Source organism: Schistocerca cancellata, chromosome 8 (genome assembly GCF_023864275.1).
Source record: "Schistocerca cancellata isolate TAMUIC-IGC-003103 chromosome 8, iqSchCanc2.1, whole genome shotgun sequence".
Classification (NCBI taxonomy): domain Eukaryota; kingdom Metazoa; phylum Arthropoda; class Insecta; order Orthoptera; family Acrididae; genus Schistocerca; species Schistocerca cancellata.
This window is the reverse complement of record NC_064633.1, coordinates 360,224,076-360,244,601: the sequence shown is the minus strand read 5'-3', so window position 1 is coordinate 360,244,601 and position 20,526 is coordinate 360,224,076. Positions and strand designations below refer to the sequence as shown.

The 20,526-nt window shown below is 46.3% G+C and overlaps 1 protein-coding gene across 1 annotated transcript in view; it reads left to right on the top strand.

Moving 5' to 3' along the window:
• LOC126094814 (myogenesis-regulating glycosidase-like) overlaps positions 1 to 20,526 on the top strand; it is a 70,780-nt gene that overhangs the window by 39,185 nt on the left and 11,069 nt on the right. The window contains exons 3-4 of the mRNA XM_049909386.1: positions 235 to 1,226; positions 10,717 to 11,151. Coding sequence (XP_049765343.1) covers positions 235 to 1,226; positions 10,717 to 11,151 — 1,427 coding nt within the window. The remainder of the gene's footprint in view (positions 1 to 234; positions 1,227 to 10,716; positions 11,152 to 20,526) is intronic.

Genomic DNA, 20,526 nt, shown 5'->3' with positions numbered 1-20,526 from the left:
AAGCACTGAAGACAAAAAGAAGATAACTGTCTCTAGGGCACATGGGTACGCGAGCTTGTTTCTTCTTACTGTAGACTTTTCCCATTTGGAGGCGGAAAGAGAAATCTCAGTAGTGGCCGGTACTGTAAGCCGGCCGATATTGCACGGCTCTCTCCTACCTCTGACTGCAGATTTGCTTTGGGAATAAGTAACTGAACATAACTGATGTAATAAAATCGTTTTATGGTTTTTCAGATGGTGACAATGTTGACGTCGAATCCGTCGCTGTCCTGGGATACGAGGGTGCTCCTAGTATATGTGACAATGCTGGACTCGATGAGGATTGTTTCCAGTTCCAAGAATCGAGAATTGTTGTTGAGCGTTCTCAGAGGGACGGAGGAGTGTGTTACAGATTTTCTGCGTCGTACGATATCCCAGGTATAATAGTAGAAAACTGCATTCCTCACAATGGTAGCCACCTATACGGCGGTCCGGAGCAGTATAATCAAAACTGGCCCATAGAGTCCAACGTGTACAGCAATTATTCGTACGTCACTAAACAGCAGGACAACGTCGGCATTGCCGAGCGGTATTGGCTTTTTTCGGACGGTAGATACGTCCACGCGCAACCAAATATGCCCCTCTTCATCAATCAGAACATCAACGACTCAGTAGGTTGGCTGTGTCTTGCCGCTGAGAAGGCACCGCCATACTCGCTGGAGCGATCCGGCATCGTCCTGAACAAGACGACGTGCGTGTTTGAAGACGCGAGGCAGGCCCACGAGGACGCTGTCGACAGGTACCTGGGCAGACCGTCTGGCATACCGGACGAGCGAATGACAACGCACCCTATTTGGTCAACGTGGGCGCGGTACAAGAGAGACATTGACGACTCTACGGTGAGGCAGCTGGCCGCGGAAATAGTCGCCAACGGCTTTAACAACAGCCAGCTCGAGATAGACGACCTGTGGGAAACCTGCTACGGGAGCTTGACGTTCGACACGGCCAAGTTCCCCGACGTGAGAAAACTCACAGAAGATCTGCACGACCTGGGTTTCCGCGTCACCCTGTGGGTCCACCCCTTCGTGAATCTCGACTGCGAGCCGTACCATTCTCAGGCCCTCGCCAGTGGATACTTCGTCAACAATACCGAAGGCAGCGCCAGTACCTCCTGGTGGAATGGCGAAGGCAGCGTCATCGACTTCACAAACCCTGAAGCGGCAGCCTGGTGGGCCAATAGGCTTTGGGTAAGTACTGTTGTGACTCCTAAGTAGTAGCGAGTTATCATGTGACAACTCAGTATCAATCGATCTTCGTTGGGTAGCTACTTGCGATTATTGGCTGTATTACACGACCTGTCAAAAGCCTGAATAACCATCTTTTGCAGCGCAGGCGCAGGAAGACAGACTGTGAGGTTCTGGAAGGTACGTTACCAATGGGGATTTGGAGCCAGGCTTATGACAGTGCCGTGTCCAGCTGCGCTAGATTTCTTGGATGAGGATCGATGGCGCGAACAGCCCGATCGAACTGGTCTCACACTTCTTCAGTTAGGTTTACAATCTGAGAGTTTGGTGGCCAGGAAAGTACAGTAAATTCTTCTTGGTGCTCTTCGAACGACGCGCTTACACTGATAGCTGTGTGACACGTTACATTCTCCTGCTGACAGATACCATTGTGCCGAGGAGAAAGAAACGTGTAGGGATGGACATGGTCCCCAAGGATGGATGCAGTGTTGTATTGACACATTGTCCCTTCCAGAATTTCGAGATGATCCAGGGAATGCCAAGAAAACATTCCCGTGACCATAACGCTCTCTCCTCCTGCCAGCCGTCTTTCGAGGATTATTGTAGGGTATTTGCTTTCTGTCCGATGGAGCTTAAAACTTGATCTTTCGGAAAAGGCATCTGTCGCGAGTCAGTGGATGTCCAGCTGCGATATTGGCGTTGAAATTCCAGCCTTCGTCATCGATGAACAGCGATCAGCATGGGTGCGTGAATAAGGCGCCTGCTGCGGAGGGCCATACGCAACAAAGTTCGCTGAACGGTCGTTGGGGAGACACCGCTGGTAGCCCTCACGTTCATCTGGGAGGCCAATTGCTCAACAGTTGCACATCTGTTCGTCTGTACATATCTCCGCACTCGTCGTTCACCCTTGTCATCTATGCAGTTGCCTCGGTACCGATTTTGGATATTACCGTTTTGCGACGCACGGTCTACTTTAACCACTGCGGTACGCGAATAGTTTACAAACTTAGCCGTTTCGAAAATGCTTCCAGCCTTGTCCCGATAGTCAATGGTTGTGCCCTTTAGGACGTCAGATAAATTGCTCCAGTTCCGCATTACGACTGGGGACTGATGACCTCAGATCTACATCTACATCCATACTCCGCAAGCCACCTGACGGTGTGTGGCGGAGGGTACCTTGAGTACCTCTATCGGTTCTCACTTCTATTCCAGTCTCGTATTGTTAGTGGAAAGAAGGATTGTCGGTATGCCTTTATGTGGGTTCTAATTTCTCCAATTTTATCCTCATGGTCTCTTCGCGAGATATACGTAAGAGGGAACAATATACTGCCAGACTCTTCGGTGAAGGTATGTTCTCGAAACTTCAACAAAAGCCCATACCGAGCTACTGAGCGTCTCTCCTGCAGAGTCTTCCACTGAAGTTTATCTATCATCTCCGTAACGCTTTCGCGATTACTAAATGATCATGTAACGATGCGCGCTGCTCTCCGTTGGATCTTCTCTATCTCTTCTATCAACCCTATCTGGTACGGACTGGTACGGATCCCACGCTGCTGAGCAGTATTCAAGTAGTGGGCGCACAAGCGTACTGTAACCTATTTCCTTTGTCCCCGGGTTGCATTTCCTTAGGATTCTTCCAATGAATCTCAGTCTGGCATCTGCTTTACCGACGATCAACTTTATGTGATCATTCCATTTTAAATCACTCCTAATCCGTACTCCCAGATAATTTATGGAATTAACTTGACTAGAAGAAGGGATCGGTTGGTAGGACATGTTCTGAGACATCGAGGGATCACCAATTTAGTATTGGAGGGCAGCGTGGAGGGAAAAATCGTAGAGGGAGACCAAGAGATGAATACACGAAGCAGATTCAGAAGGATGTAGGCTGCAGTAGGTACTGGGAGATGAAGAAGCTTGCACATAATAGAATAGCATGGAGAGCTGCATCAAACCAGTCTCAGGACTGAAGACCACAACAGCAACAACAACTGCTTCCAGTTGCTGACCTGCTATATTGTAGCTAAATGATAAGGGATCTTTCTTTCTATGTGGTCGCAGCACATACACTCGTCTACATTGAGATTCAATTGCCATTTTCTGCACCATGCGTCAATTATCTGCAGATCCTCCTGCATTTCAGTACAATTTTCCATTGTTACAACCTCTCGATACACCACAGCATCATCTGCAAAAAGCCTCAGTGAACTTCCGATGTCATCCACAAGATCATTTATGTATATTGTGAATAGCAACGGTCCTACGACACTCCCCTGCGGCACACCTGAAATCACTCTTACTTCGGAAGACTTCTCTCCATTGAAAATGACGTGCTTTGTTCTGATGTTAAGTCCCATAGTGCTTAGAGCCATTTGAGCCGCATTATGACAACGACTGCACACTGTCGCCACCCTCCCCACACCCCACCCTCCCCCGACACGCTTTGTATACCCTCCATTGCTAGTGCTGTGTCACCTGCTGTAACATAGACTGATAGACTGTGATCACCTTAATGTGACTGTATCGTGTAACTGCAGTAGGTACCAGAAAGATTAGGAAACACCAAAATGATTTTTCCGCGTTTTATGGAAGTCATATTCACACTAATAAGAGGAAAGTCACAGGTATAGTTTTATCATCAATGAGTCAAAACAGGAAATGAAAGAGAAAAAGGAGGCAATAACGGTGCGAATCTTTTCCGGGAATTAGAATCACTTTGCACCAAATCGTACAGATAGATGATTTCAGTAAGCGTGTGTGGTCCTCATATGCAGTCTCGCCCAAAGTTTTCGTATACTCTCTGCTTGTACGTTGTTGGTAACATATATAAACGGTTGTGATTATATTTGTTGGAAGCAGTTAGTATTACATACTGCATTAGTGAGACCAACAAAACCATAGTACACTACTAGCCATTAAAATTGCTACACCACAAAGATGACGTGCTACAGAAGCGAAATTTAACCGACAGGAAGAAGTGCTGTCATATGAAAATGATTAGCTTTTCGGAGCATTCAAACAAGGTTGGCGCCGGTGGCGACACCTACAACGTGCTGACACTAGGGAAGTTTCCAACCGATTTCTCATACCCAAACAGCAGTTGACCGGCGTTGCCTGGTGAAACGTTGTTGTGATGCCTCGCGTAAGGAGGAGAAATGCGTACCATCACGTTTCCGACTTTGATAAAGGTCAGATTATAGCCTATCGCGATTGCGGTTTATCGTATCACGACATTGCTGCTCGTGTGGGTAGAGATCCAATGACTGTTAGCTGAATATGGAATCGGTGGGTTCAGGAGGTTAATACGGAACGCCGTGCTGGATCCCAATGGCCTCGTTTCACTAGCAGTCGAGATGACAGGCATCTTATCCGCATGGCTGTAACGGATCGTGCAGGCACGTCTCGATCCTTGAGTCAACAGATGGGGACGTTTGCATGGCAACCATCTGCACGAACAGTTCGACGACGTTTGCAGCAGCATGGACTATCAGCTCGGAGACTATGGCTGCGGTTACCCTTTACGCTGCATTACAGACAGGAGCGCCTGCGATGGTGTACTTAGCGACGAACCTGGGTGCATGAATGGCAAAACGTCATTTTTTCGGATGAATCCAGGTTATGTTTACAGCATCATGATGGGCGCATCCGTGTTTGGCGTCATCGCGGTGAACGCACATTGGAAGCGTGTATTCGTCATCGACATACTGGCGTGATCACGCGGCGTGATGGTATGGGGTGCAATTGGTTACACGTCTCGGTCACCTCTTGTTTGCATTGACGGCACTTTGAACAGTGGACGTTACATCTCAGTTGTGTTACGATCCATGGCTCTACCCTTCATTTGATCCCTGCGAAACCCTACATTTCAACAGGATAATGCACGACCGCATTTTGCAGGTCCTGTACGGGCCTTTCTGGATACAGAAAATGTTCGACTGCTGCCCTGGCCAGCACATTCTCCAGATCTCTCACCAATTGAAAACATGTGGTCAATGGTGGCCGAGCAACTGGATCGTCACAATACACCAGTCACTACTCTTGATGAACTGTGGTATCTTGATGCTGCATGGGCAGCTGTACCTGTACACGCCATCCAGGCTCTGTTTGATTCTATTCCCAGGCGTATCAAGGCCGTTGTTACGGCCAGAGGATGCACCCAAATTGCGTGTAAATGGAATCACATGTCAGTTCTAGTATAATATATTTGTCCAATGAATACCCGTTTATCATCTGCATTCTTGTTGCTGCAGCACTTTTAATGGCCAGTAGTGTATCAACTTCTGTAGATGTATAACTGTTTTCAGGAAGGGTTGTTTCTTTTGTTAGGACTCAGAAACATTAGCAGTACGATCAGCCACAAATATAGCTGCTAGACAATGACTGCTAACATTATTAGGAAACAGCGTCTTCAATAGCAATAAATTTACTTTCCTTATTAATTATTCGACAATACTTTTACTAATTCTAAAATAAAGAGTTGCTATAATTCAAGCCTAGAAATAGATAAATTGTTATAATTGTTGTAAAAATGAATGTTGGATTATTATATAGGCTAGTTTTTCTAAAGATACTGTTATTTCTTGATAACTGATTGAATTATAACTTTTTCTCCTTTCTCTTTTTACATTTATGCAAAGATCTTGTCACTAACTGTTCCTTGAATATGAAAACAATCTGCAGTGGTAACGGTTTGAGCACGGAAATAAAAGCCTTTGCTTGAAAACTATTCGTCACCACAATAAAAAACTGCACGCTAAGCAACATCCAAATGGTTCAAATGGCTCTGAGCACTATGGGACTTAACATCTGAGGTCATCAGTCTCATAGAACTTAGAACTATTTAACCTAACTAACCTAAGGACATCACACACATCCATATCCGAGGCAGGATTCGAACCTGCGACCGTAGCTGTCGCGCGGTTCCAGACTGAAGCGTCTAAAACCGCGCGGCCACACCGACCGGCAAATAAAAACACGTAAAATTAACATGAAATGAAGAAGTTAATTATATTGGCCTATGATTGGCATTGTTAGAAAAACTAAAAGAATAACAAAATCAGAGTTCGTCATCTGTGCAACGCGCACGTTCAAATTAACAAGAGAAATAAGCCAATGAAATCTGTAACCAAGGCGAACAAACAGCCAGATGAATGAGTGCTGCTCAGAAATTTGGGGAAATCTGTGGTAAGGTCTTATGGGACCAAACTGCTGAGGTCATCGGTCCCTAAGCTTACACACAACTTAATCTAACTTAAACTAACTTATACTAAGGACAACACACACACCCATGCCCGAGGGACGACTCGAACCCCCGACAGGGGGATGATGCTCAGAATACGAACTCTGAAATATGAAAATAACACATGCTATAGCAAGGGCGACACTCACATCTTCAAATTGCACACTAAGGACGGGACGACAACAAGGAATGGGGTGCCATTGGTTACACGTCTCGGTCACTTCTTGTTCGCATTGACAGCACTTTGAACAGTGGACGCTACATTTCAGATGTGTTACCACCATTGGCTCTACCCTTCATTCGATCCCTGCGAAACCCTACATTTCAACAGGATAATGCACGACCGCATGTTGCAGGTCCTGTACGGGCCTTTCTGGATACAGAAAATGTTCAACTGCTGCCCTGGCCATCACAGTTTCCAGATCTCTCACCAATTGAAAACATCTGGTGGCCGTGCAACTGGCTCGTCACAATACGCCAGTCACTACTCTTGATGAACTGTGGTATCGTGTTGAAGCTGCACGGGCGGCTGTACCTGTACACGCCATCCAAGCTCTGTTTGACTCAGTGCCCAAGCGTATCAAGGCCGTTATTACGGCCTGAGGTGGTTGTTCTGGGTACTGATTTGTCAGGATCTGTGCACCCAAATTGCGTGAAAATGTAATTGTGGTGTCACCGCCAGACACCACACTTGCTAGATGGTAGCCTTCAAATCGGGCGCGGTCCGTTAGTAAACGTCGGAACCGCGTGTCGCCACTATCAGTGATTGCAGACCGAGCGCCGCCACGCGACAGGTCTAGAGAGACTTGCTAGCACTCGCCGCAGTTGTACAACCGACTTTGCTAGCGATGGTTCACTGACAAAATACGCTCTCATTTGCCGAGAGGATAGTTTAGCATATTCTTCAGCTACGTCATTTGCTACGACCTAGCAAGGCGCCATATTCAGTTACTATTGATATTGTGAATCATGTACCGTCAAGAGCGACGTTCATCGTTAATGGATTAAAGTTAAGTATTCCACCAGCTACGTCCGTTTTTCTAAATTCTAATTTGCTTGTCCTGTTCCAGACCTCACGCCAGCCTGCGTGAGCTAAAACGCGTGCCTTTCGGCCTCCTCTAGTAACACGGTGTTGGCTCTCCTGCCAACCACAACAATAATCACATGTCAGTTCCAGTATAATATATTTGTCCAATAAATACCCATTTATCATCAGCATTTCTTCTAGGTGTAGCAGTTTTAATGGCCAGTAGTGCATTGCCCAGTTTACCAAAACCACTCCACGTCATTTTCATTTTCCTTTCATTTATTTTACTGTTCACTGAGTCGTTGTCTTGTAGAGCCATATTTACAAAGGAAATCTCAGCTGATGCTTCTAAGGCTTTATTGTTCGTCTCTAGAATTATTCGAATCGGATTCTAATAGTTACATGATTGCAGTTTCAGAGAAAGTGGATGTTTATTGAACAGAAGGAGCTTCTCAAAAAAATGGTTCAAATGGCTCTGAGCACTATTGGACTCAACTGCTGTGGTCATAAGTCCCCTAGAACTTAGAACTACTTAAACCTAACTAACCTAAGGACATCACACACATCCATGCCCGAGGCAGGATTCGAACCTGCGACCGTAGCGGTCGTGCGGTTCCAGACTGTAGCGCCTTTAACCGCTCGGCCACTCCGGGCGGCGGAGCTTCTCAAATTGGGCAAGTCAATAACGCGTTGGTCCACCTCTGGCCCCTATGCAAACTGCTATTCGGTTTGTCACTAATTAAAAGAGGCTTGGATGTCCTTCTAATGGATACTGTACCAAATTATGTCCGACTCAAGCGTTATTTCGCCGAAATTCCGAGATGATTGGAGGTCGTACCAATAACGCTACAGATGTTCTCATCCGGGGAGAGACCCGGCGACCTTGCTGGCTATAATAGGGTTTAGAAAGTAAGAAGACAGGTGGCATAAACTCTCACCATGTGCGAGCGGGCATTATCTTAGTGGAATGTAAGCCCAAAATGGCTTGCCATAAAGGGCAACATAACGGGGCGTAGACTATTATCTACGTAACGCTGTGCTGTGAGGGTGCCGTGGATGAGGACCAAAGAGGTCCTACTACGAAATGAAATCGCTCCCCAAACCATAATTACTGGAAGTCGGGCCGTATGGCGTGCGACTTTGGGGTCGGTACCCCACCGCCGTCTCCTAGGTTCCAGACACGTTTTCGGCCTGAAGTCTCATTAACTGATGTAGAATAGTCTTCAGTGATGATTCTCGCTTCAGTCTGAGCTCCGATGACCAGCGAAAACGTGTCTAGAGATGCTTCGTCCAGCAGTGGGATACAAGCTGACTGTCACCTGCCATGTGCCCCGACAACCACGGGTGATGGTATGGACTGTCATTTCATTGCAGTACCCCTTTGGCTGTCATCCGCGACATCCTTACAACACAGCAGCACGTCGAAGATTTTCGGTGCCCCGTTTTGTTACCCTTCACGGCAAGCTATCTTGTGCTTACATAATACTCACTCGCCATACGGAGAGAGTGTCTACTGCTTGACTTCGTGCTTGCCAAACCTTACCTTGACCAGCATATTCGCCGGATCTCTCCTCAATTGAGGACATTTGAAACATTATGGACGGTCCTCCAACCAGCTCGGGATCTGGACGATCTAACTCACCACCTGGACAGAATCTGGCACGATATCCCTTAGGAGGGCATCCAACAATCCTATCAATCTATGGAAAGTCGAATAATTACTTTTATAAGCGCCAGAGGTGGACCAGCGTTACTGACTTGCTCGTTTGCGAATCTGTTTCTCTTGAACAAATCATCCAATTTTTTCTGAAATTGTGCTTATCTGTTTGGTTTTACATGTAAATCACATCTACCGACTTCCGCCGCATTCAGATAATTCTTTAGTGGTACATCGTTTCTTTTTTTCGTCTTAAAGTTGAAACTTACCCTTTGAATGTAAATAAAGACTGTGTTGGTAAACTTCTACGTTATTTGATACTGAAATAGATGAGTAAAATTGAACGTACTCAGACAGTTTTCTCTTTACTTATTCTGATCATTTCTAAACTGACACACAGTATTTTAGCACAAAGCAATCTTTTAATAATCCGTACTGCCGCGCGGGATTAGCCTAGCGGTCTAAGGCGCTGCAGTCATGGACTGTGCGGCTGGTCCCGGCGGAGGTTCGAGTCCTCCCTCGGGCATAGGTGTGTGTGTTTCTCCTTGGTTAATTTAGGTTAGGTAGTGTGTAAGCTTAGGGACTGATGACCTTAGCAGCGAAGTCCCATAAGATTTCACACACATTTGAACATTTTGAATTATCCCTACCAAAAGAATAGCCCTGTCTAACAATAACCTATACCCTTCATGAATCACTTACCTCACAAAAATCTTCGTTACTCGAACTACTGCAATACTGCGAGCGCCAATACTGCCAGCTAAGTAAAATATTAGGCATATACTTAGCACATGAAAGATTTTGATGGAGAACTAACAATGTATTTACCTTAATAGTGTTCAAAAGTCATAAACTATATGTATAAATTCGTAACATCTATTTTGACAAATTTCCTTTTTCTGACGGACACACGTCCAGATCGTCCGCTCATATTAACATCTAAAAACTCTGGCATCTCTCTCCTCACGTCCACCACTGCTGGCGGCCCACCTCTAACTGCCCAACGTTACGCGCTTTTCACATCCAATTGGCCAACACTAAACTAGCGAATAATCCAACAATGAGTCCAACCAGCCACAGACTGCACGCCGGCCGGGGTGGCCGAGCGGTTCTAGGCGCTACAGCCTGGAACCGCACGACCGCTACGGTCGCAGGTTCGAATCCTGCCTCGGGCATGGACGTGTGTGATGTCCTTAGGTTAGTTAGGTTTAAGTAGTTCTAAGTTCTAGGGGACTGATGACCTCAGAAGTTAACTCCCATAGTGCTCAGAGTCATTTGAACCATTTTTGAACAGACTGCAGACAGCGCAGTCAGCGATTTTAATACAGAGTGCTACGTGGCGTCACCAACATTAAAACCTTAACTGCCTACTTACAAAGTATACATTATTTTATCCATATTGTAAATGATTTTTAATGTGGCATTACATATCTGAATACATTTCACTTGAGTGATTTGTCAGTCCGACGATTTTAAATATGGAATTAGATATCTGAATACATTTTACTTGTGCAGTTTGTCAGCCTGACGTTCCTGTGTGACTGTCACATTCGTTCATGTTCCTTTCTAGGCACTAAAAAACGAGACGGGGATCGACTCGTTCAAGTTTGACGCGGGTGAGACCAGCTGGCTGCCACAGCTGCCCGACATCGAACCCTTAGACCTGAGCCCGGTGCAGTTCACTGAAGACTACCTGAGGACGGTCTCGCAGTTCGGCTCCACGATAGAGGTGCGCGTAGCCGAGCGGACGCAGCAGCTGCCGGTCTACGTGCGCATGCTCGACAAGGACAGCAGGTGGGGCTTCGACAACGGGCTGCCGACGCTGGTGACGACGCTGCTGCAGATGAACCTGGTTGGCTACCCCTTCGTCCTGCCAGACATGGTGGGCGGCAACGGCTACGGCAGCGACGTGCTCACCAAGGAACTCTTCATACGCTGGCTGCAGGCCAACGTCTTCATGCCGGCCATTCAGTTCTCCTACGTGCCCTGGGACTTCGACAACGAGGTACGTTAAACTTTTATCCATTCTGGATTTGGAACACTGAGACTATCTTAATAAAGGTTTCAGGAATTACTGCAATAAATCGCCGTTTTTCTTCAGTTTTTAATAAATGATAAAATAATAAATAAGAATAAAATAATAAATAATAAAAATTGAAGAAACAACGGCGATTGGTTGCAGTAATTCCTGAAATCTTTGACGAGGTACGTTACTGTATGGAGAGGGTACCTTTTACAAATGTCTTTTACTTGCAGCTCCACTCAGAAATAAACCCTTTCTCTTGGGTCTTCATGGAAGGGCAACAGGACAAGTGCCAGTAAGCGAAGGTGGTTGTCCGCAATCTATATAAACAAAAACGTCAATGTTCGTTTGTTCAAAATCGTTTATTTCCGAAAGTCCTTGACCGATTGCTTTGAAAATTTGACACAACGTTGCCTTAGAATACGAGCATGTTTTTATATACCTAATGGAACGCCACATCGTATATAAATATGCATTATGATAATAAATGTCGGTAATATGAACACGATCGTCCTTAAAATGAGAAAACGATTTTCTCTCCGTGCATTATCCCGAACACGGCGAAAATGTTTCTGACTGCCTCCGCTGCTGTCATTCCTTTGCTGAACACGAACTGAAGAAGACGTCGGAAGTGTTCCGATTTCTTCACTTGGTACTCCATTTTCTAGCATTCACAGTCCCACTTACTACCTCCAGATGACAAATTGACTATGTGTAAACTCTGACAGCAACAGTGAAATACAAGTAAAAACGACAATCGATAAATGAACCTACAGTAACTGGAATACCAACGTGCAAACAAAAAACACTAAGGACTTATGCACCAACCTAATTGAATGCCAGGATCAAATTCTGTTCAAAATTCTCAATTTATGTTCCTCGCCAATTTGAAAAATGCGATTTGGAGAAAAACGCAATTAAAGTTTTGGCTAACGTTTTTTTTGTTAAATTAAAAATACCTCTAGTCAGCGATCCCAGGACCATACAGCAATCCATACAGATCCAAAAAGATGTTCTCCATCTTCTTCGTGACCATGGTGGTCATGTGGGCCTCTTTGGCAGCTTCTGTCATCCGCTGCTCTGCTCGCTCGATACTGTTTTCGTCCGCTTTGCGCGGAACTTCTAATAGGATGGCGCGATCTCAAGTTCGAGCATGTTCATAATTCCGTTATGCCTGTCACGACGTCGTTGAAATGACACGCTGCCACATGGGCCGCAATGTCGACGATTTTTTCCCCACTATGAATGGCTTTCGGAGACACTTTACCAGAAATTGCGTTGTAACTTCATAAAGGAGTTTCTGGCGAATGTGGAATGAGCACTACAGTAAAGTAGATATCCCAGAGAACATTTCAATGAAAAAAAAGAGGTTGATGTTTTGAAATTTTCAAAATAACGTTCTCCGTTAAAGGCGTCTGATTGCACACTTGTTGATCAAGTACTTGTTTGACAGAGCGGCCCTACAACAGAAATTCGGCAGTAAAATAACTAATAACAAATAACATTCGTTAAGAGTATGTTGTAAATGGTACTTGACTTGGTACAGTTCAACGTGTGGCAATTGATGTTCTGGCCTAACAGAGTGATGTGTAAATAACTTTTTTGTCTCTTGGCAATCTCTGATAATGTCGCTATAAAACAAACAAACACTGTCCGAACAGCCCTTGAAGGTCCAATGGCACCGACCGGCCGCCGTGTCATCCTCAGCCCGTAGGCGTCACCGGATGCAGATACTGGGGGGCATGTGGTCAGCAAATCGCTCTTCTTGCCGTTGTCAGTTTTCGTAACCGGGGCCGCTACTTCTCAGTGAAGTAGCTCCTCAATTGGCCTCACAAGGGCTACGTGCACCCTGCTTGCCAACAACACTCGGCATACCCGGACGATGATGCACCCAGTGCTAGCCAATCGCGACAGCGCTTAACTTTGGTGACCTGACGGGAATAGGTGCTACCACTGCGGCGAGGCCGTCGGCAGATTCTCATTATACACTCCTGGAAATTGAAATAAGAACACCGTGAATTCATTGTCCCTGGAAGGGGAAGCTTTATTGACACATTCCTGGGGTCAGATACATCACATGATCACACTGACAGAACCACAGGCACATAGACACAGGCAACAGAGCATGCACAATGTCGGCACTAGTACAGTGTATATCCACCTTTCGTAGCAATGCAGGCTGCTATTCTCCCATGGAGACGATCGTAGAGATGCTGGATGTAGTCCTGTGGAACGGCTTGCCATGCCATTTCCACCTGGCGCCTCAGTTGGACCAGTGTTCGTGCTGGACGTGCAGACCGCGTGAGACGACGCTTCATCCAGTTCCAAACATGCTCAATGGGGGACAGATCCGGAGATCTTGCTGGCCAGGGTAGTTGACTTACACCTTCTAGAGCACGTTGGGTGGCACGGGATACATGCGGACGTGCATTGTCCTGTTGGAACAGCAAGTTCCCTTGCCGGTCTAGGAATGGTAGAACGATGGGTTCGATGACGGTTTGGATGTACCGTGCACTATTCAGTGTCCCCTCGACGATCACCAGTGGTGTACGGCCAGTGTAGGAGATCGCTCCCCACAGTGCCTCGGTCGTATGCAGTCCTGATTGTGGCGCTCACCTGCACGGCGCCAAACACGCATACGACCATCATTGGCACCAAGGCAGAAGCGACTCTCATCGCTGAAGACGACACGTCTCCATTCATTCCTCCATTCACGCCTGTCGCGACACCACTGGAGGCGGCCTGCACGATGTTGGGGCGTGAGCGGAAGACGGCCTAACGGTTTGCGGGACCGTAGCCCAGCTTCATGGAGACGGTTGCGAATGGTCCTCGCCGATACCCCAGGAGCAACAGTGTCCCTAATTTGCTGGGAAGTGGCGGTGCGGTCCCCTACGGCACTGCGTAGGATCCTACGGTCTTGGCGTGCATCCGTGCGTCGCTGCGGTCCGGTCCCAGGTCGACGGGCACGTGCACCTTCCGCCGACCACTGGCGACAACATCGATGTACTGTGGAGACCTCACGCCCCACGTGTTGAGCAATTCGGCGGTACGTCCACCCGGCCTCCCGCACGCCCACTATGCGCCCCCGCTCAAAGTCCGTCAACTGCACATACGATTCACGTCCACGCTGTCGCGGCATGCTACCAGTGTTAAAGACTGCGATGGAGCTCCGTATGCCACGGCAAACTGGCTGACACTGACGGCGGCGGTGCACAAATGCTGCGCAGCTAGCGCCATTCGACGGCCAACACCGCGGTTCCTGGTGTGTCCGCTGTGCCGTGCGTGTGATCATTGCTTGTACAGCCCTCTCGCAGTGTCCGGAGCTAGTATGGTGGGTCTGACACACCGGTGTCAATGTGTTCTTTTTTACATTTCCAGGAGTGTAGTTGGTAATAACTGTGCAGGCATTCTGTTAATGCTCCTGGTTCTCACGAAATAGCGACTGGTAAGTCGGAAGATAGCCTTTAGACTACTGTATTCAGTTGGCTGCAACACTGAACTGAACTATCTAACTGCTGGTTCAGTATTGTCTGATTGCCCGTGGCGCGTTATGTTTTAGTGCATGTCAGTGGAGGGATTTTCGTGCCTACTAGTACAAGATAGAAGCACTGTAGTCCATGGTTGACAGCGCTCAGTATGGGTAGCTGTTCGCACTATCTGCGTATGTATACAGTGCGCTGAAGGATGTAACACAGAAGGAAGAAGAGGTCCGGCATTTTGAGTATCATCTAGAGGGTGCTGCACGGATCTGAGAAGCACCAGGAGAGGGGTTGTACCTGTGTGGTAAGCAGCCTGTTGTGTTATGTGTACTTCTTACTTGATACACAAAGCTTGTGTATAAAACCCTCTTCACGGGTATCCAGTCTTGCCAAAACTCAAATCTATTGTCCAAAACGCCTGAAAAACGTTTTTCGCTGCTTCCACTTTACATACAGTCATGGAAGACCCGTAAAACCAAGATGTCAATTTTCGATCATCTTTAATCAACATTCCATGAGGTTTCGGGCTTGCAACCAGATGACATCGACAGCCTACCACGTTATTTCAGGTGACAACCTTTCAGCCATCTTCAAGTGAGTTTTACACTGTAGACTAATGATACACGTCACTATTGGCACAATGATGCAAGTGTGTAGGTTGCTGCAGCATGAACGGCCTGTGACATTTTTAGCACCCTTTGTCAAACATTTCTCCATCTGAGGGGCGCAGCCACTTGTGCAACGGTGACACTTAATGCGCGCCTTCTGCGGAACAATACACCCGCAGAGTTCTAACTCAGTTGTCGAAATAATAATATTAATTTTCGCTTGACGTGTCATTAAGTGTAAAATTTTGTCTTCCTGAAGGTGTCATAGAAAACGCCTGTCAATTTGAAAGCCGCTGTCACGATTAATAAGATCTTCTTTCAAAAGTATTAGATTGGTGCATAATTTTATAGCGTTTTTGCATGTTGGTATTACTGTTGCTGTGGGCTTATTTATCTATTGTCATTTTTTATTTGTAGTTAACTGTTGCCATCTGAGTTTACATATTATCGTTTTGTCATCTGGATATAATGAGTGGAACTGTGGACACTAGAAAATGGAGTACCTAGTGGAAAATATTTCCTACATATTCTACTGTTTGAGTTCGACAGATTGGGGACACCAGGTAAGAGAGCCAGAACCATTTGCACCGTGTATGTGGATAGTGACAGTGGACACAGCAAGGAAATGGTTTTCTCATTTTAAGGAAGATCATTTTGACATTACTGACTACCCATGTTCAGTAAGACCTTCAGTATTTGATGAAAATTGTTTAAAGGCATTAATCCACAGTGATCCATGTCAGTGCACTCGAGAACTGACAAATGCGATGAAGTGTGACCATCGTCACATTTGGATGCAATGGAGAAGGTTCAAAAACAGGTGTATGGGTACCACTTGCTATAAGCCAAAATCACAAAAATCAGTTGGTGGCCATATGTGTATCCCCGCTTGCCCGTCATCTACTGGCTCGTGAACAACACCGACTATTCCTGTACTGTGTTATCACCTGTGACGAGAAATAATGGTCTTATGCTAAGATAAGGAGAAGAAAGGAATGGTTGAACCCAAACAAAGCAGCAACAGCAACACCCCAAACAAAGACCTGCGCGCGTCCACAAAAGATAATGCTATACATCTGGTGGTTCAAATGGCTCTAAGCACTATGGGATTTAACGTCTGAGGTCATCAGTCCCCTAGACTTAGAACTACTTAAACCTAACTAACCTAAGGACATCACACACATCCATGCCCGAGGCAGGATTCGAACCTGCGACCGTAGGAGCAGCGCGGTTCCGGACTGAAGCGCCTAGAACCGCTCGGCCACAACGGCCGGCAGCATCTGGTGGAACAGCGACTGTGTGGTGTACTATGAATTGCTCCCCCGAGGTGTAACCATCATTGCTGACATGCACTGTCATCAACTGAGATGGATTGCAGCCGCAGTCCAAGAACAGCGACCAGCAAGACTGTGTGAAGTGATGCTACTTCACGATAAAGCCCGCCCACATTCGCCTAGGCTGACGAAAGGCACTATAAAGGAGTTGTATTAGTAAGTCATTCCGCACCCACTTTATTCAACTGACCTTGCGCCCTCAGATTTTCAGATGTTCTGCTCTCTGTCAAACAAGCTTCAAGGAACCTCCTTTCCGGATGAAAATGCACTCCGAACATGACTAGAGTTCTTCACCTCAAAACCATGTGATATGTATAGTCGCATAATCGAAAACTTAGCGCAGCGTTGGCAGAATGTTATAAACGGTGAAGAATAATCACATTCTTAGTAAGTCTGTTTTTTGAGAACAAAGATGTTAGAGTAAATGAGAGAATAGCAGTGTATAGTACGTACTGATCAGTCTAATATGTCATTGGTGACTACATTCTATGTTATGTGTATCTGTTGAACTTATGGAAAACGCTACGAACTTATGCATTAACGTAATGTCTCCAAGGATTTCTCCATAATTGATTTCCGGAATATCTCATGGGAGGGGGGGATAGGCAAGATTTTTGTGACCGAAAAATCCATGAATGTCCTATGGAGTTACAATGCTCGACTATGGCTGACTTACTGAGCTGCGAACGGCAAATGTGGTAATAATGTTCTGCGCACCTTTTATGAATTATGTGTGTGGTCCGACCAATGTTGGCCTTGCGATATTGACATGGTATTCTCTAGACTCCAGCATTCCGGAAATCCAGATTATCCTTTACCGTGCCGAGAAGACCATAGGTGTTTTTAGAACGCCGGAAGACTATTTTAACACAATATTTCGTTACGATTCTGCCTAATTTAGATGAAATATTGCTCACATATGGGGAGGAACTCACTCCACTTGAGCAGCTCCTTATCGAGTTGACCTTGTGAGCGGTCGCGCTTCTTCCTCCTCAAAGCTGTGCTAATCTGATGTGAAGAAAATTCGTTGTCTTTCAAAACAGATTCTGCGTGCAAGAATTCAGAATTTCTCGACAGTAACACTGAATATACTGTTCTCGCCAAGTGGTTAAATGCCCTGAGCTTTCGGCCAAGTAAGCCTTAGCTATGGTCCGGTAGAATGGCTGTTGATACGCTCATTTATGCTCCAGCTAGCAAACAAGTCAGTGGTGACTGCGATGTCACCATATATGGGCATATGTTGACTCGACATTCGATGCACTCGCTTCAAACTCGCCATCGCTTGACCCCACACCACAATGAACTGTGGGCCACTGTCTGTGTTAAGAGTGCTGTCAGTATTTTTTACTTCAGTGACTAAAAACTCTCATGCTCTGTCGTGAGTTGTTTTACGACGCGCACTATTTGTCTGACAATGGATTGGTCGCACTCGCCTGGTATTTTGTAAAGGTCTTAGATCGCCTGGGGTTTACAAAACATCCCGCAGGTTCCGCCACAGATACGTAGGACAGACAATCTGCGCTATAAACAAGAACTGTAGCTGCACCAGCAAAATACCTCGTCATCAGATGCACAACAGATCATCGCCTATCCTACTTTCAGAGCAGGCAAGGCTGCCACTTGGACGCTCCGTGATGTAGCGTAGACGTTCAACACGTTCTCGCCTACTCCTGGTTTCGCTATTCTTCGACACAATACGCGAGCGACAGACCAGATTTGCCATTTCCAAAATACTGGTTCCCAGATGCCGAGTCGTAAGAACATCACACCCCCGGCAAGAAAAGTGACACAGCTCAAAAATGCACTACATGAGATACTGTAAATCGACTTAAAGGATACTATAAACTTATACTAAAAGATGGAAAGCGTCCTTTAAATTTCAGGTAAGTCATTTTGCCAGCAAAATTACATTATAGTTTATACAACAGTAATATGGACATGTATGTATGTTCGCGTCGAATGTGAGCTGTTATCAGGTAATTATGAATTTGTATATGAGCGTTTGGCATCATTGGCCGGGAGGCCCCTTGCGGGGCAGGTCCGGCAGCCTTGGTGCAGGTCTTATTACATTCGACGCCACATTGGGCGACCTGCGCGCCGGATGGGGATGAAATGATGGTGAAGGCAACAGAACACCCAGTCGCTGAGTGGAGAAAATTCCCGACCCAGCCGGGAATCGAACTCGGGCCAGTAGGACGGCAGCCTACAATAACACTAACAAACCTACCAGGAAGTGGACAAATTGCGAGATAGAAAATATGACGTTCTTTGTGCGCGTTGGGGCACTTCCACTTATTTTTTCAGTGAAAAAAATTAAAAATTTCCGTTTTTTTGATGTGTCCCTTATATTGCCGGGTTACGAAATTTCCTTTTGTCAAATTCGTTTGCATGTCTGGATTTCACAATTGCGGACCGTTGCGTCACAAGAATGATTCTCCCTTTCGTCTCTGCTCCACTTAGGTATGAGGGCTATTCATTTATCAAGGGCCGATCGGGCGTGAAATGGAAACCACAACGAAAATCAAACATGTTTTACTTGCAACGGTTAGCTACACATTCCATCTACTTCTACCTCTCTACATAGCTGCTGCTCCGACTTAGATACACGTCGTAGCGTTGTATCAACTTTCCAATACCCTAGTCGTAGAGCGCAGCGGCCTGACACTTACGCAAATTCCCTAAGCTGGTCTGCAACTCGTTGTCTGTCTCAAAATGTTGTCTTCGTAACAAGCGGTTCGCGTGCGCAGAGATAAAACTCACAGGGAACCAAACCCAGGTGGTGTGGTGGATCATCAAACACTTCCCACCGGAAACGCAGTAAGAGCACCGTGTGTGGCCGAGAATGATAATGAGGAATGGAGTGCAGAAATGCATGGAACTTATGTTATGAGGGCACCATGAAATCGGACGAAATCTCTCAACAGGTGCTGGTACATGGGAGGAGAAACTGTTTTCTTAGTATCTTTATGAACTCAAAGCGGCTTCATACGGTCGGCGGGCATAATGACCACACTGTCCAAAATATCTCTGCAGTGCTTCGTCGGATTTTCACTGTAGTTCCCATTTCGCGACCGATCGGTCGTTAATAAACGAATAGCCCTCATACTTTCATTACTGCGTCATGTGCCCGCAGCACCACCACATGGGATTCGTTCTTGATCATGGTAGAGGCCACAACGATTTGACCCATCGATGAATGTTGGCCGTCCTGCATGTATACACTAACGCAAAAAAATAGTACAACTGGAAAGAGGATGTTGATCTTGATCCGATGACGGCAGTCGCCATCTGTGGGGTAGTAGATGTACTGATAATGGTTCAACGTCGTCCGCCAACATACCGGGTAGGGTAGTAGCATAGTTTCCAGAGCGCCACCTACGCCTGCTCTTTAGTAGGGAATGTTCACAGCCAGAAGACTCAGTGTGGAACAAGCGTGTGAAACAAGCAGCCAACGATGCCCTGGAGATGAACTCGAGCTTCCTGCAGCTAAGTGAGCGAGGTTGAAAGAGGTCAAATTGTTGCCGGATGGTCCTTTCGGAGACTTTCCACACAAGTTGGATGTGCTGCGTTGGTTAGGTAAAGATACTAGTATCAGTAGTCACGTGAACATACTCAACATACTCAAACCTATAGATGAGGTTCTGGACGTCCATGCTACACAGACGACCGACAGGAGCGTCATATTGTAAGAGCAGAAGGGGCAGATCTTACAGCTACCAGAGCACAGATAAGAGGGCTTGATTGTTACGAACCGATTATTAGCACGGGACTACAGGCAGGCACACCTGTAGCCCATATTCCATTTACCCCGCAGCATCGACGTCCACGGCTCGACTGGTGCTGTCAGAGCGTTACTTGGAAGATGGAATGAAGGAAGCTCAGTGACCTTCAGCAATCAAAGCAGATTATTCTCACACGCAAAGTGTGTACATACGA